This window comes from Cyprinodon tularosa, unplaced genomic scaffold (assembly GCF_016077235.1).
Source record: "Cyprinodon tularosa strain WSP-4 unplaced genomic scaffold, ASM1607723v1 ctg301, whole genome shotgun sequence".
Lineage (NCBI taxonomy): Eukaryota > Metazoa > Chordata > Actinopteri > Cyprinodontiformes > Cyprinodontidae > Cyprinodon > Cyprinodon tularosa.
This window is the reverse complement of record NW_024039010.1, coordinates 555,124-572,561: the sequence shown is the minus strand read 5'-3', so window position 1 is coordinate 572,561 and position 17,438 is coordinate 555,124. Positions and strand designations below refer to the sequence as shown.

The following is a 17,438-nucleotide window of genomic DNA, read 5'->3' as shown; positions in this document are numbered from 1 at the left end:
ATAGAGCCTATTGTAATATTTTCTTAATCTCAATATATTATCCAGCACTTGTGCAACTTTTTCTATTTGTCTTCAAAAATTAAAATAGTATAAATATTTATAATAAAGTAATTTTTTTAATCTTATTTGTTTTAAGGTTATGTGCAGAGTCTAATCCGACGTGTGGTAAACAACGTGAACATCGTGGTGAACAACCTGATTCTGAAATACGTTGAAGACGACATCGTGCTCTCGGTCAACATCACCTCAGCTGAGTGCTACACTGTGGACGACATCTGGGAGAGGGCTTTCATGGACATAACTGGTGAGCAGGGAGGTGACACAGGGGATAATGTGAAACCAGCTGAGAGGAAAAGACTAAATTCATTCATCACAGATGGGGATTCAGAAAAAAGATGGCGCCGCCTTTAAATATAATATAAAGTAATGGTTACTTTTATTTATTAGGTCAGAAAGAAGAACCTAACCTGCTGAATCCTGTAGTCCTATTAAACCAGTTCTACAAAATGACTCACAAAGTTTATCTAATTAAGAAAAAGAAAAACAACAACAACCTGTGTTCATTATGAGTGTCTGAAATTTATAGAATCATGCAACAACAGGCCAAAAAAATTCTCAAAATAACATAACTTCATTTTTGTAGGTTAAGTGTAAAGAGTTAAATACTTTTGTTTTGAATGACTCAACATCCAAACTGGGTTTTATCCTCCATCGAGTTGATCTAATTTAAAACTGTAGCCCGAATCTTATTTACCTTTATTTACAGTTATTTAAGTTTTAGCCGTTGTAAGGTTTTTACTGTAAAGCAGCAACAATTGTCTTATTAAAGGAGTTTTTAGGAAACAGGAATTGTTTTTTTCCCATGATGATGGCAAATTTAAAATGACTCAAAGCCTTTATAAGGTGGATATACTCTAAGCCAATATAGGGACATGTCACTGTTAATGTTTTGTACGGTAATAGAAAATCTCTACCTTCCTATTCATTACATGAAGAATGATGAAGTCACACTGTAAAGACTGCGAGCGTAACAAAAGGTAGAAAGTAACACTAATATGTTGTAATTAGTTTTAAATGTAAAAAACTCTAGATTCATTTTAGCTTTATATGCAGCTCTTGTTATATTAGAAATAAATATATAAGATAAAATAACAATAAACAAATAATGATACAATAATAACTGTAAAAATAATTAAAAATGTCAGATATATCGGTTTACTATTTTTAAATTTTTCTGGGGCAATTTGACTTTTGGAAAAAAATGTTCTTACAAAATTTCAAAATCAGAATTTTATTTTACTAAATTATGATTTAGGAAATTCTTATTTATTAGAACTTTTCTCCATTTTTTTGTTATTTGAATTACTCTAGTGAATTTATTACTTAATGGGAGGATATATAAACCTTTAAACACTATTCTATATTTACTCCCTCTTTTGATTATCAGTTAAACAAAAATATTTCTGTTTCACTTAAGAATTATATCATGTGTTAACTTTGGATTCTGTTTTGTTTTTGTTTTTTTCCCTCCATAGCCCCAGAGCTGGTCCTAAGAAAAGTGATAAACTTTGCTGACTGTACTGTGTGCTTGGATAAGAGGAACGCCAGCGGGAAGATCGAGTTTTACCAGGATCCTCTGTTGTATAAATGCTCCTTCAGAACCCGCCTCCATTTCACGTACGACAGCATCAGCTCCAAGATCCCGGCTGTCATCAAAGTGAGCAGCTTCAATCGGTTCCAACAGAAAACTTGATAAAGATCAGATTTTTATGGAGATTTATTCATTCCACATCTCTTTTAGTTCAATTTCATCTGTATATTGCTGTTGAATTGATGTATTTGAAATGCATTTAAGGGCTGAAATGATATAAATTAGGATCCATAAATAATTTGATCATTTTGTAAACTTTTCTAAAATTAAAAGGTTTCAGGCAAACTTGAACATTTTTTCCCCTAAAGATTTAATCAGTGTTTACCTACTAAATTGTTTAAATGGGAATTTAATGTGAACTGATATTAGGGAAATACTAACATTCATTAATAAAACGTAGGCTGAATTATGACTCCTCAGCACGGCCTATTTCTTCTCCCAACTTCAGTCCTTTAAATGTTTTGTTTTTTCTCTATCTTCTAACTTTATACGTGTCTATAACTATGAGGAATATATATGCATCAACATGTCTTTCCTTTAAATACTTTATGAGTTAAATCTGACCATGCCGATAGTGGGAATATATTTTTAGTCCCTTTCTGATTTTGCAGGTTTTGCAAACTTAAAATTTGAATCAAATCTTCAATCGGTGAGGTTTGAATTGATTAACTGCCATGGAAAATGTTACTTAGATGTTTTGGGTAATATTCTGTGGTTATAACAGTATAGTGTGTATGAAATTATCATTTTGTTGTTTGTTTTTGCTCCATAGGCTGTATTTAGTTTCCCAGACTAACTATCGTCTATTTTTCTTCAGATTCACACAATGGTGGAGAGCCTGAAGTTATCCATCACTGATCAGCAGCTGCCCATGTTTATCCGAATCTTAGAGCTGATTATCGCTCTTTACTACGGAGAGATAGGAGGGCACAAAGAGAGCGAGGCGGAGGAGGGCAGCGGTCAGTTAAGGGAAGGCGGAGCAAGTTCTCCCGGTGAGTAAAAGATAGAAATGAGATTTCTTTTCCAGAGTAAGTTTTGTTTTCTCTGGAATGTGGGTTTCAGAGATATAATCGTATCCACATATGAAATGAAAAATCTTTCACAAAAAAAAGTTTTTCGAGTAGTTATTTATAACTTTGTAAAAAAGTTATTTAAACTTTTTTTTTTTATAATTTTTTTTACTGATTTTTTATCTTTTCATACACATTTTTTTATAATTTCCCTTTTTCAGATTGAGTTTTAGGAATTGCATTTTTAAAATTGCCTTTTGTAGATCACATTCTCCACAGTGCCAGCCAAATCACAATACTTGGTCTTGACCAACTAAAAATGTTTAAAAAAATTACAATTTTGAAAGGAATAAAATATTTATAAATAGAATAAATATCTGGAAACGGCAAAGTGACTTTCAATTTCTCAAACTCATTTTTCAAGATTTTATTTCTAGATTCCTTTTCTTTTTTTATATTTCGATTTGCAAAACACATTCTTAGCTTGCAACAACAATGGAACAAAATTCCTTCCATATAATCTCCCCTTTGCTATAAAACTTCTATTAAAATTAGATTATTTTTTTTTTGCGATCTCTATCCACTACCTATTCAGTAGTTTTGTCCGTTGATAAGCTGCTGCTGTTGTTTAGCAGGACTTTCACTATGATTTCCCTCTGTTTAATTTTCTAACAACTACATGAAGCCTTGTTTGTGAACTTTGTCAGGCTCAGTCCCCTCCAAGATAACTATTGTAGAAGGTAGAAAGTGAAGAAAGGGATGTCTAAATATTCTGTGTATACAGATATGCTGCTCATATCCAACATCCAGGCCAAAGGCGTCATTATTGGCTTCAGTAAATCTACTCAATAGTAACAATTTAACAACAGAAGATGACAGATTTCACCATTATTAGCAGGATTTTATAAATATTTAATAAAAAGTGGAAGAGTAGAAATAAAAGTCTAGATGTTTTACTTGGTCACATTCTTAAAATGCTGCTCATTATGATTTTTTTGCCACCTAAGTCTACCAGGTTTTGTCTGAAGCATTTTTTTTTTTTTCAACATTCTTCCTTCAAAGGATTTCCAGCTGTTTGAGATTTTTCTTTTTTTTTTGGGTCGCCTTGCGCGAGCTGCTCTTTTGGGATATATGATCTCTGTTGAGGGCGACCGGCTTAAAAGATTATTGAAAAACTTCCCTTTTGCCTCTTTGGAATTTTTGGTGGGGGGGATTTTTTTTAAAGTTATCATTCAAGCACGAACTAAAGCATTTCACCCAAAGCCCTCCCTGCTCTCCTCTGGAAACATCTAGTTTTGTTTCCAGAATGTGCTCTGATGTCGCTGAATCCAGGGTTCCTACAGCATAAAGCAAGTTCAATTCAAGACTTTTTAAGACTTTTTAATGCCACTTGAAATAAAAATTTAAGACCAAATTTACAAGAAACAAAAGAAAAACCTGCTTGCGACAACTTAACCCAAAGGTTTATTTTAACATAAACCACTGCACTAATGTTTCATATTTTGAAAAGCTTCCAATACAGGAAGAAAGCTAAAAACACACAAATAACAGATATATTTTAACAATTATTTAACTGAATTCACAAACTTTGTTTTAGAAGGGAACAAAACAAACCAGTTTTAAAGCCACAACATAACCAGTGCTAAGTCTTTTTTGCAGCTATTTGTCTTTGTATGGTTTTCTTAGTATGTTTGATTTGGTGATAAGTGGAGGCGTTGCAGAGACAAGGGTGGAACAAAACTGAGAAATACCGGCTGTTTCTCGGTAACTCGATTTTGACGCTTTGTGTTTCGCGCTTCGCATGTACGACTCCACTGCCTTCATTCCCATCGTTTCGAGCTTGAATCGCTTCTTGCACAAAATACACCGAGTGTTTGTTCCCTGGTTTTAGCCATGGAGAAAACTCTTGGCTGGATAACCAATTTTGGTTACATTTACACTTGCTCATATTTTCCAGACAAAAAGTTAATGGCGCATCTCCCAAATGTCCCGGCCGCAACAACGCTTTTATTGGTTCCGCTATCGGGACGGAACCAATAATGGCAAGCCGTTCTTTTTTTTTTATTAAAAATTTTTTTTTTAATTTTAATGTTTTATTTAGATTACAAAAATAAATCGTAATAAAAATAATCCTATTTAGGATATTTAAAAAAATAAGACCTACGAAAGACTGATTCAAGACATTTTAATACCAATTAAGGCCTTAGTTTTATTTTGAAGAATTCAATGCCTTTTAAGACTTTTTAAGGACCCGCGGGAACCCTGTGAATCAGCTCGGCTCGTCCCTTCACTTGGCTTTAACTTGAGATTTATCAAAACCTTTGACTAAATCATCTACGTCGATTTTCCCAAAATGCTGCTTTTAATGCGAACATTCAGAGCACGTTAGCATTGAAAGCACATTGATGTGGGTAAACCAACATCAGAGAAAGATGCACCAAATTCTATGGATGAAAATGTTACGTGGAGAAAGGAACTTTTACTATTGGCTTTTTTCTTTAGAAGCGGTCTTTGGCATCCAGATGTTAACTTATGAAACACCTCATAGGTTTTAGTTTTTACGCTTTAGGAGTAGCTGATATCTTCCTTCTATGAAGCCATTGCTGTTAAAATTTAAGAAAAGATTTAAGGATTATTACTATCGGGTAATGATTTTATCCTTGTTTTCTCCAAATAAGCAGGCATTAAAAGCTGAACAGACTGAAACCTTTATTCATGTCCTTTATGTGAAGTTAGGCTGCTATGAACTTTACTGAGCCAAATAAACACACCCCAAGAAGACAAAATTGTCTTGGCTGCTCTCCTGTTCTCGTCTTTCTTAACTGAAACTGTTACTAGACAGGTTTACAGCTTTGTTTCAAAGCTCCCTAGCAAAAAGTAAAAATAAAGACCCAGCAACTTTGATTTGGCCTGCTAAAAAAAGAAGTGTGAGGAGAGGGAGAAGGATTGAACAAGCAGAAAAAGCAATATTTTGGGTGGGATCAGTGAAAGCAGGGTGCAGAATTTCAGGGGAAACCAAGCAAATTTGCAAACGATCCTTATTAGCTGCTGAATGAGAGAGTAGTAAATATTCTGAGGCTGAAATAGGGCAATGTGCCCCTAAGATTAAATGGCTTACTCATGTTTCTCTAAATCCAATCCAATCCAGCTTTATTTAAAGAAGCACTTTACATTACTGAAATGACCAAAGTGCTGTTAAATCACAACTCCTTCTGGGTTTAGTCGCTCTTTGTTTCCCCATAGTCATGGATCTAAAGTGGTGTCCAGAAGGACAACATATTACAGCCTTGCTTTCTTTGACTCGCCTGCTGCCTCTTGGACTTCTCTGCAAGTTGGCACAGCTTCCAATAAAGTGTCCAATGCCAGATGTAAGAATCGCGCTCATGCTATTGCTATGCAGAGCCCCTGAGAGTGAATTAGTATCCCATCACAAAACGAGGAAGAACCAGAAGGTGCAACTTGAGTACCCAGATACCTAATTATGTTGGAAATACATGAGTGAGTGAAGGAGGGGGTCGTTCATATATGCAGAAACCTCCAGAAGATCTGATAATCTTTTATTATTCTGTGTTTGTTTAGGGCTGCATGGATCATGGTCATCTCTGTTTTTTTCTAAGTGCTTTTATAGCCTCGTTTTGAAGCTCTTGCTTCAGTACAGGAGCTTTCTTAGTGAAACAGGAAACCCTGAGTGAGTTCAGTGGGGATGTGAACAGTCACCTCCAGAGAATCTTATGGTGGTCGTGTTTATTCATTGCTCATCCAGCCCAAGCCTGAAATAATACATCACTACAGGTTATCTTTACATGTTCCAAAGAAAAAAACAACCTTATACGGAGGGGGTGGACTCAGGTTTCAGCTTTCAAAAACCTACTATGCAGCAATAGAGTGGATCCCTTCCCGCTATCATCGCAACCCCACCCCTGTACAGAAGGCCGGAGGGCCTCGCCTATTCAGCCAGGCCAACAGTTCCCTTTATCGACCCCCCTTTCAGAGACTTAGACAGGTATGGGGCGTTGTAGGCTAACAAAAGAAGCCAAACGACCCCCATTCCAAAGGGGCGGACCCCTTCGTCCATTTCAGTTTGCATGTTTTCAAAACAAAAACAAGGTTTTGATGGACTACTGTATAAAGCCTCAAACTCAACACTATTTCTGACATTTTGAATTTAAAAAGCTTCCTGGATGGGAAGCGAAATGTCTTCAAACTTGAAAACAAAGTCCAGTAAAATTCAGGTTTTTAAGTGACTAATTGCAATGGAAGAGGAAACAAAAGCAAGACGAAGGTTTAAGTTTAGCAGGAAAATTCTGCTTTAATAACTCAAACAGGAGATGGGGGGAAAAACAGTAATTAAAATAATTTGTTTTATCATTAACTGCATTTTTTACCCAAAGTGAACTAAATCTTGTCATTTTCTGAAAAGATAATTACAGGTCTTTATTTTTTCCTGTTATTATCAAATGATTGGTATTTTATATTTTCCAAGCATCCTTCTTCTGCCGCCTATTATCTCCAGCAATCTACTAGCGAGAGGCGGGGTTCACTTCACAGGGCAACATAGAGACACACATAGAGATACATCCTCACACCTAAGGACAAATTAGAGGCACCAATTAACCTAACATGCATGTTTCTGGACTGTGGGAGGAAGCTAGAGTACATTTAGAGGAGTGAAAAAACATTGATTCATTTCACTTTATTTATTAAATGATAACTCAGTTACATAAAATCAAGATATTGATCCACATCGTCATCTTAAGGATATGTGCGCTCTCAGACGTACTCATCAGAAAGGGAGCAGGTAATTTATTTTCTGTGAGCTGATCTAGATGTCACTGATTTAGATGAATTGGTTTATGATGTCATATATCCATTGTAATCTTGCTAATCGAATTCATCAATGTTGACAGATTCTTTGACTTTGGGAAATCTCGTTTTATCACCCAAAGGAATTGTTATAACATCCCAGGGTCGGGCATGGTCTGAATGTGAACGGTTCTGATTCCAGTTTGGGTTTTGATTCTTTTAGTAGGAATTTTTTAAAGGAAAAGTCTTGCCAGCAAAGAATGATCAATGGATCATTATTTATATATAAATTTATACATAAAATAATACCTTCGCGGTGATTTAATGAATTTAGCTTTATTCGGTAAAAAAATTAATATAATAATTTTCGTTGTGATCACCGAGTCCAGACCGACCATTTTTCCTCAAATATAGTAACACCTCACTCCTGACATCTTCCGGCAGTGACGTCACGGTGCGGACACATCTACTATCAGCAACAATTATTGAAGATTTGCACAGGTTTTTACCTTTGAAATTATCCAGAGCTATAGTGAAACTGACAATGCCCACGTGCATGGCAGTTGGATGCTGAAATACATCGAGTTAAAGTGAAAAAAAATTGTTATTTCAGCTTTCCGATTCCTGATCCTCCACGGACGGGTTTGTAGTTGGATTGCCAACTTGAAGAGGGAGGATTTGCCATCGATCTTCTGGCTAGAGGAAAAAAAAACGTAATATGTAGCCAACATTTGGAAGAAGAATGTTTTCAAGATGACTTGGATAATAGTGCGTTGTGACAAACACCAGATACAGCACTGGGACTTGATCAACAGCCGATACCGCACTGTGACGTCACAAACCGGTTGGTGGCAGTAGTGTTCTTTGAAAAACATGGATGCCTCCAGTAAAGCACATTCAAATGAAAATTATTCTTAATTAAAAACACTGATTATTTATTGAACAGTATGGTGTTGTGATTCTATAGTTAAATTCTATTCCCAGCCCAGGCTGGATCAGACGAGGGAGAAAAAGTGAAGAGACAAAAGAGAGAGAAATCCTGTGTGCTCTGTGGTTTTGTTCTGCCCTCACAGAGGGGGGTAGGTTTTCACACCTCTGTGACTTCCATGTGACTTGCTGGCTGAAAAAGGGGGGCTGCTGAAGTCCCCCAGCTGTTATTCACCAAAGCTGCGTTTTCTTCTCTGGTCATCCTATCAGGATGAAATATGGACACTGCTTCCCAATGTCCAAAAAGTATGATCATGGCATATGGCACAACAATGGAATAATTTCATTTTAAAAGTACTTTCAGAAGCTTGAATTCTGAATATGAGCGGACTTTTCCTTTAAGAATGTTACAAATCAGTTTGCTCATCAGATTTCCCTCATGTTCTCGATTCATTTTAGTTTTATGAAGTTTTATAAACAAAAACCATGGCCTGTTTAATTTAATTTTTTAACTAGTTGATAATTAAAATCTCAATATAGATTTGAACTAAAAACTAAATTTTCTTTGAGTTCACCTTCAGCTTTCACACACATTAAACCAAGCAGAGGAACGAGCTGGATGTAGAGAACAGCCTGGGATCAGCTGTTGTTCTCACAGCTATTGGAGCTCATCAAAGCGAGATTTCGTGTCTTAATGAAAACAACGTATACAAACTAAGTCAGACTCTAGTTTTTGTTCACAATTCATTCAGTTTAAATGTGACTACAGGGAGTTACTCAGAGGAGCTCCAGTTTTATAAAAAAGCAGATTTATAAGATGATTTTCTTTTTTATTTATTTTGATTCTTTACTAACTTCCAGGCAACATATTTATGTTGTTTTTTTAATTTAAGATGGAAAGAATAAAATGCCTAATGATTGAATGATCAAGGTAAAAGATTAAGTAAAATTATTTTATTGTATAGTTAATGTGCGTTCCATTTTTGAACAATCATCAGTACTTTTAAATGAGAGGGAGACTTATGGTAAGAACAAATGCCCAAAGGGATACACAATGTCAAAAAAGGTTAGGAAATACTGATCCAAAATCATGTCAAATTCTCATGGATGCCACCCATCTATGGATGGCATATTTTATGAAATGGTGCTTTCAAGGTCTGCTGGGAGACTTGAAAGATCTTGGAAGAACTCAGACATTGGCTGTTGTTAAAAATAGTAGAAGAGGAATAGTTGTATTTGGCAACAGACGGTGCTTTACTCCTCAGCAGCTTACATCACTCATGTTTTGCTTAGCTTTTTTTGACTTAATGTTTCAAAGTCATCTTAATCGGATCTGGGTGTTTAATACTTATGCTTCCACATTATTATATTCTACCTCAAACTTTGAGCGTGATTTGATATGAAAGAGCTTAACTAGTTAAACTGACACCTGGAGCTTTCTTGGGTGAAAGCAAAAAGAAAACAAAGCTGCATAAGAGATGGAATTGGACAGGGAAATTGGGACTTAAAACCATAACAGGGGATTTTCAACTGCCAATTCACAAAGTGAAAGATTTAATTATAATGTGTCATATTTTCACTGCTGTAGCCTCTGGGATTCCTGAAGTATGACTTCACAGAAAGTCATGTTTCTGAGAAGGACACAAGGCGGTAAGGAATGGGATTACACATTCTTCAGTATTGACATCAATTTCCTCTACCTTGACATGTATGGAAACAGAAGTGATAGGACCAGGTCAAAGGTCAAGATATGAATCAGAGGGGTGTGGGGGTAAAAAAGCCACAAACAACCAAATTTTATTATTTTGGTCATTTGTGTACTGATTAGAAGTCACCATTTTTAATTGCATGATTTAGTTATTTTCTTTGACATAGTGTAAGTTATGTTTGAATCAGTGAATCACAAAAAAGAAACATAATACTGCTTTTTGCAGGTTTTTGATTACAGAATAGATTTAGAAAAAAATGTAAATCTATTTCTGTGCGTCTTAGTCAAGATTTTACTCCTCAAAGCATCCTATTTTACTCATCCCTCTCTAGTTTACATAGAGGGTTAAAAAAACAGGTTAATTTAGCTGCCCTACCTCTCTCTGTTTGCGTTAAGTTTTAATCAGGTGCCACTACTGAAAGAAGTAAAACGAGAAATAATCAGTCAATGGGAACATATGTAGAATTGACTATGGCTCACCGATGCCTCATGTTGTCACTGCCTGCAGTCAAACATGTGTTCCAGCACTTTTGTTTGAAATTTTAAATCCTGTCTGTATGGGTGAAAATCTTCAATTGAGGAGTATAAGGAATATCTATTTCATTTATATTCGAAGTATTATAGTTTAGGCTTTAATGACTTTTCTTTAGAGGTAAATCGATACAAGGTCCGACTTATAATTTCGGATATTAGCTGTTTTTTTCTTATATTAGCATCGGGTGATATGTGATTTGTTTGCAGATTTATTAGTGCTTTTAGCAGCAATGCCTTGAGATCACATGATGCTCATTCATTGCCGCTCCCCGTTCGCTGTTCATCACTAATGTTTAGGTTGAGTTGTTAATAAATGTCTCTTTTTTGTTAAAATTGAGAATTATGTAAAATTTGACCATGTAAATGGAAAAATAAAAAGCAACTCAGGCAGGAATCAGCGCCCCAAAATTGGCAGCACATTTCTGGGATCCGGGTCAATCGATAATGGCACCTGTTTATAACGAACTGTATCGGCAATTTTGGTTTTTAAACTCTATACAGTTAACACACCGTAACAGCAGGTAAGTGCAACAAAGCAGCGTGTCACAGCTTTCTGTTTTAAACAGTAAAATGATTAATACAGGGCGCCTACTAGGCTCGTTCAACTTCCCTATTAGGCGCGTAGATATTGTTCCTAGAGTTCCTTAGAGTTTCTAATTTCAGATGCGGATACACTCCATTTTGGGCTAGGAAGAAACAGAAACAACATTGTGTTTCATAGTTCACTTCAGGCCAAGGTGCGTCTTCTACTTGGTGCTTTTTTACAAGATAATACCCCAAACCTACAGTTATTGCCGCTGAACCAGAAAATGTTGGTAGTTGTGACATGCTAACAAAATGCGTATTTGATTTCTCATCAGATTGGTTAAATGTGGATTTTTGTTAAGATTCATAACTTTCACACATAGTATTGTTTAATTTGCTTACCCACGTCACAAAAGCTTTGCTCAGAGCCCCGTTGCTGAACCTGTTACTTTCTCTTCAGCAGCTGGTCTACATTTCAGTTTTCAAACATACACTATATTGCCAAAAGTATTTGCTCACCTGCCTTGACTCACATATGAGCTTAAGTGACATCCCGTTCCTAATCCATAGGGTTCAATATGACGTCGGTCCACCCTTTGCAGCTAGAACAGCTTCAACTCTTCTGGGAAGGCTGTCCACAAGGTTTAGGAGTGTGTTTATGGGAATTTTTGACCATTCTTCCAGAAGCGCATTTGTGAGGTCGCACACTGATGTTGGACGAGAAGGCCTGGCTCTCAGTCTCCGCTCTAATTCATCCCAAAGGTGTTCTATCGGGTTGAGGTCAGGACTCTGTGCAGGCCAGTCAAGTTCATCCACACCAGACTCTGTCATCCATGTCTTTATGGACCTTGCTTTGTGCACTGGTGCACAGTCATGTTGGAAGAGGAAGGGGCCAGCTCCAAACTGTTCCCACAAAGTTGGGAGCATGGAATTGTCCAAAATGTCTTGGGATGCTGAAGCATTCAGAGTTCCTTTCACTGGAACTAAGGGGCCAAGCCCAGCTCCTGAAAAACAACCCCACACCATAATCCCCCCTCCAACAAACTTTACACTTGGCACAATGCAGTCAGACAAGTACCGTTCTCCTGGCAACCGCCAAACCCAGACCCGTCCATCAGATTGCCAGATGGAGAAGCGCGATTCGTCACTCCAGAGAACGCGTCTCCACTGCTCTAGAGTCCAGTGGCGGCGTGCTTTACACCACCGCATCCGACGCTTTGCATTGCACTTGGTGATGTATGGCTTGGATGCAGCTGCTCGACCATGGAAACCCATTCCATGAAGCTCTCTGCGCACTGTTCTTGAGCTAATCTGAAGGCCACATGAAGTTTGGAGGTCTGTAGTGATTGACTCTGCAGAAAGTTGGCGACCTCTTCGCACTATGCGCGTCAGCATCCGCCTACCCCGCTCCGTCAGTTTACGTGGCCTACCACTTCGTGGCTGAGTTGCTGTCGTTCCCAAACACTTCCATTTTCTTATAATACAGCTGACAGTTGACTGTGGAATATTTAGGAGCGAGGAAATTTCACGACTGGATTTGTTGCACAGGTGGCATCCTATCACAGTTCCACGCTGGAATTCACTGAGCTCCTGAGAGCGACCCATTCTTTCACAAATGTTTGTAAAAACAGTCTGCATGCCTAGGTGCTTGAATTTATACACCTGTGGCCATGGAAGTGATTGGAACACCTGATTCCAATAATTTGGATGGGTGAGCAAATACTTTTGGCAATATAGTGTATGTGCATATGCCACTTTGCCATGTTATGCATCCAGTCTATTTACTGCTTAACACCTAGATTACTTACTGATAGTAAGAAAGTTTATCTTGAAATAATGTTGCACAATTTAAATGTTGCCTTAGTTGTTGAATTACTCCAATCTTCATTCTAGGGTTCCTACTAGCGCATTTTAAAGTTGAAAGTTGTCACCACTATGCTGAAATTAGGCCGATACTCCTATTTTTTTATTTTGGCTCTCTCTCTCAGAGTTCCGATCAACGCGTTTTAGCACAACGGCTTGTTTCACTGAAAGGTTTTCAGTCACACTGAAATAAGGATGATTGTCAAAATTTAATGAGGGTAACAACGGTTTGGCAACAGAAACAATGTTTTAAAACCCTTTAACTTTCTTATTTGCACATATACACTGCAAAAAATGTAAATCCAAGTAAGTCAATTTTCCTTAAAATAAGGAAGAATTGAGCAAATAAGAGTCACCTTGTCAATGGAATAAGACAATTTACATTTAAAATAAAAAACAACAACTTCAGTCTCTTATTTTGAGTGCATAATAACTAATTATCTTATTTTAATGGTAAAAATACTAATTCTATTAGCATATAATCTTATTTTTTCTACTCAAATTAGGGGTAAATACACTTATTTGAAGAAATGTTTGCCCATTTTCAGAACGTGTTTGTCAGCGCAATGCTACAAAACATGGACCGCACTCCCTTCAGATTCTGTCATCAGCTCTGTTCTAATCTGAGTGGAGTCGCAGGCAGGCGAACACGTTTGGCCCCACTAGTAGACAGGGAGAGCAATCTTAGGCCAGGTGTGGCCAGGTGTGGAGTTCTTTGGGTTTGGAGGGTCTGTGAAACCGAAACCTGATGACTGGAAGATGATTAGAACAAAACATGGAGTGAGCTTATATAGCAGAAGCAAGAAAAAGAAAAAAAAAACTTTACATTTTCATCACTTAGTGTTTATCTTGTTCTGGTTAGTAAACTTTAAAAAAAAAACAAAATCTCAATAAGTTGATTTTTCTCTGTAAATAAATGCATTTTTTTCTCGAATTGAGGAGGTAAGTGAGACACTTTGCCAATAAAACAAGACAATTTACGTTTAGAATTAGAAAATTTTAAGTGCATCTTGTCTATCTTATTTCAAGAGTAAGAAAACTAATTTAATTGGCAAATCATCTTATTTACCTGCTCAAATTGCAGTGAAAAAATATTTTTTAGTTGGTTCTGGAGGGTAACTGTGATCTTCTAGACATGAGATCATAAGCTAGGTCTTTCCTAAAGGTGCAGTTTTGCTGTTTAATACTTTTTCTAAAAATGTAAGCCTGTGTCTTCCCTTCAGATTAACCGGCGGCTCTGTTAACATCACCAGCACCTCCTTGACCAGTTGTGAACCCTCATTGTTGATCTTTTTCAGCCTTCACCTTAAGCCCTGCTCACAGCCCTGCTATACAGCTGGCTTTGCTAGTTTTATAGTTTCAGGGATTTTTTTGTTGGCCTCTAATCAAATTTGGCTGTATTTGCGGAGGCAGCCTGGGCTGTTGGTTCAGTGCATGTAGCCTTGATCAGTGGGCCCAGTCAAGGGCTCTGTCAGGATGCTGGCTGACTTGCTTTGCTCTCTGGCATCAGTTGGAATGGACTTCCCCTGTCTCTGCATTCCAGCAACACACTGACCCACCGGTGGCATTGATCTGTGCTGGTTTTGCTTTTTAGCTTGCAGCTGTAACAACCTGTTTGCCGTAGACATGGACAAATTGACCGTTCTGCCAGGAGTATAAATACTTCCACCATGAACTGTTTTCTCTGTAAAACAAGTTTGTTCTGCAGTTTAAATTGATTTAACCATGGGACTTAAACCTTCGCTAACACAGTGTGATCGTTTTGTTTTTATCTTTTCCTTCGGTCATTGATTTCTATCAGTTCTGGATGCTTTTCTCTTTCGTGGTCATGGCTTTGTGTTAGAAATCTAGCCTGTAAATGCCCATAAAAAGTCGACTCACGTGTCCAAGTAGGCATTCATCATTCAGGCACAGCTGTGATTCTTTTTCCTCCTAAAGAAAAGCATCTGCTTTGGTTTGCTTTTTCTAAACTAATTAGGACTTTTATCATTTCAGGCACTGATGCTGAAATGGAAAGTTTGGGCTCCAGCCAGTATTCCAGCCAGGAGCTTTACATGGAGTCTGGGAGCCCTGAAGATGCAGATCAGGGTTGGATGTCCTGGGCTTGGTCCTTTGTCCCTGCCATCGTAGGAGCAGAGGAAGAAGGGGAGGGAGGCCTCTACAGCCAGGGGGAAACTGAAGGCCTTTCCAACAACCCTCAGCAGCACACGTCTAAAGACCCCATTGTTTCCATAGGCTTCTACTGCACCAAAGCTTCGATAACCTTCAAGGTAAATTTGCTAAAAGCACAAAACTGCTTCACTATGGATCACAGTTTAAAATGAAAAGGTTGTTTATGGCTGAACCGATTTCACACCTATTTAAGTTGTCCTTATGTAAACACTGTTCTCTTTTCTGTCCCACAGGATGAGCACACATTCATTTCCCCATGCTTTGTAAAGCATCAAAGAGGCTAGTGTAGCTAACAGATGCTGTATCTAGTTATATCATTGTTTCAAATGTTAACAGAAAGCAAAATATTTATAAAAATCTGCCAAAATGTAAAAGTTTCAGGTCTTAACACTAAATAATTGGAATTCCTGCACAATTATGCCATAGATATCAGATTACTAGTAGTGTGCATATTTCCTCTCTTATGGTAGTGCACACGTGTATGTGTGTGTGCTCACATATCTCAGACACCACCTCTGTGTGCATGGCTGTGCTCGTGTGTGTGTGTGTGTGTGTGTGTGTGTGTGTGTGTGCACACATTTGACAGTGTGCGTGATTATTGGAAGGGAGCTAGTTCTCAGGCCACATAAACCTTGGTGTTTTTCTAATGTTTAAACTTTTCCTGTATTGTTTGAGTTCTTTTAATCAATTAATTGCCTCTCTTTTGGAGTAATTGCAGGCAGCTGAAAGGAAGAGTTTTTTTTTTTTACATTCTTGTTTCTTTCCTAAAGGAAGCATTTAGTTTGAAGCAATTTTACGTCTTTGAACAGCCACTGCCTGAACATGACTTTGACATGAATGTGAAATGAGAGATGTATTTTTAGATCCCTGACACACTACTTCCAAAATGCCTTTGATCATTGGGGAAAAAGGCAGTGTAATTTTTTAACTTTTAGACATTATTCATCAATTAAGCTCGGTCAGTTGTTTCCTTTCTTTGTTTAAGCACCTGTTGAATTCCTGCTGGATGCCAGATTTAATGTCCTTTTACTAGATTTATCTACCCATCCATCTTTCTGTCTGTAACAGTATATTTTTCAGTTTCGGTTGATATGATACAGTGATCATATCCTTATATCCCTTGATATATTTAAAAACCCTTTACAACTGTCCCTGGCCCTGTACTACATAAATATACACAAAAAAAAATTCATTTTTCTTGAAATAAGTATACCGTCCCTTGATTTGAGCAAGCTAGAAGATTTGCCACTGGAATTAGAGGATTTATAAAAAAAAAAAAGCTCCATAAAATTATTTCAAGTGCATAATTTTTATCTAATTTTAAAGAGCAAAAAGTCTTTTATTTTGGCAGATAGTCATAATTACCTACTCAGATTAGGGGGAAATGGAGTTATTTAAATACATTTATAATAATTCATTATGACAATATGTGCTGAAAGAAGAGATATATAATAATCAATTCACTCTTCCCCTGTTTGTTTATCTGTTATGTGCCCCCATGAAATAAAACCCTGCCCCCCCAGTCCAACTTGTAAATTTTGTCTAGAACCGCCACATTCTTCACATTCATTCGTCAAGTTCTTCTGCAGAGCACAGATATGCACACACACACGTATTTAAATATGTGTTTCTGTAGTTTTACACGTTTAAACTTGTTACTTGTTTTTTTTTTATGAGATTCATACCTTATCAGAAATTCTTCACCTAACTGCAATTGACTGTAGCCTGTTTTTATGCTACTAATATTTACTAGGGGTGGAACGTCTCACAAAATCCTCGGTTCGGTTCGCTTCACGGTTTCGTGGTCACGGTTTTCGGTTCGGTATATGTTGATTGTTAGCCTGACATGTTGGTCGTGTTGCTGTTAGCATAAACAAAACGTGTTGCACAATGCTTGCACATTGTTGCACTTTTATCCATAACTTTCTTCCCGCCATCATTGTAGGTCACTCTAAATGCAAAGCGGTCCCATACAGCAGACCTATAAAGTGCTGCTGGCGCGTCTTCCAACTCCTGTTCTTTCCCACTCGCCATACCCACACAATTCTCCATTGATTTTTTTCTGCTACACCCGGCTACGCTGCTTCGCTTCTTCTTCTTCTTGTTTACTACTGGTGGTTGGCTTTGGTCGCAGTACCGCCACCTTCTGCTCTGGAGTGTAATCGCTTCGCCTATGAGAAAAAGGAGCAGCGCATGAACTGAACGAAACACATGCGAACCGAATCGAGACAGTCGAACCGAACGG

General features: G+C 37.4%; 1 protein-coding gene across 5 annotated transcripts in view; it reads left to right on the top strand.

The window, feature by feature from the left end:
• The window catches only part of LOC119787790 (vacuolar protein sorting-associated protein 13B-like), a 474,173-nt gene that overhangs the window by 45,360 nt on the left and 411,375 nt on the right, over positions 1 to 17,438 (top strand). For all 5 annotated transcript variants that reach the window (XM_038291827.1, XM_038291828.1, XM_038291826.1 and 2 more), the window contains 4 exons: positions 137 to 304; positions 1,536 to 1,717; positions 2,469 to 2,643; positions 15,017 to 15,291. In XM_038291827.1, coding sequence (XP_038147755.1) covers positions 137 to 304; positions 1,536 to 1,717; positions 2,469 to 2,643; positions 15,017 to 15,291 — 800 coding nt within the window. The remainder of the gene's footprint in view (positions 1 to 136; positions 305 to 1,535; positions 1,718 to 2,468; positions 2,644 to 15,016; positions 15,292 to 17,438) is intronic.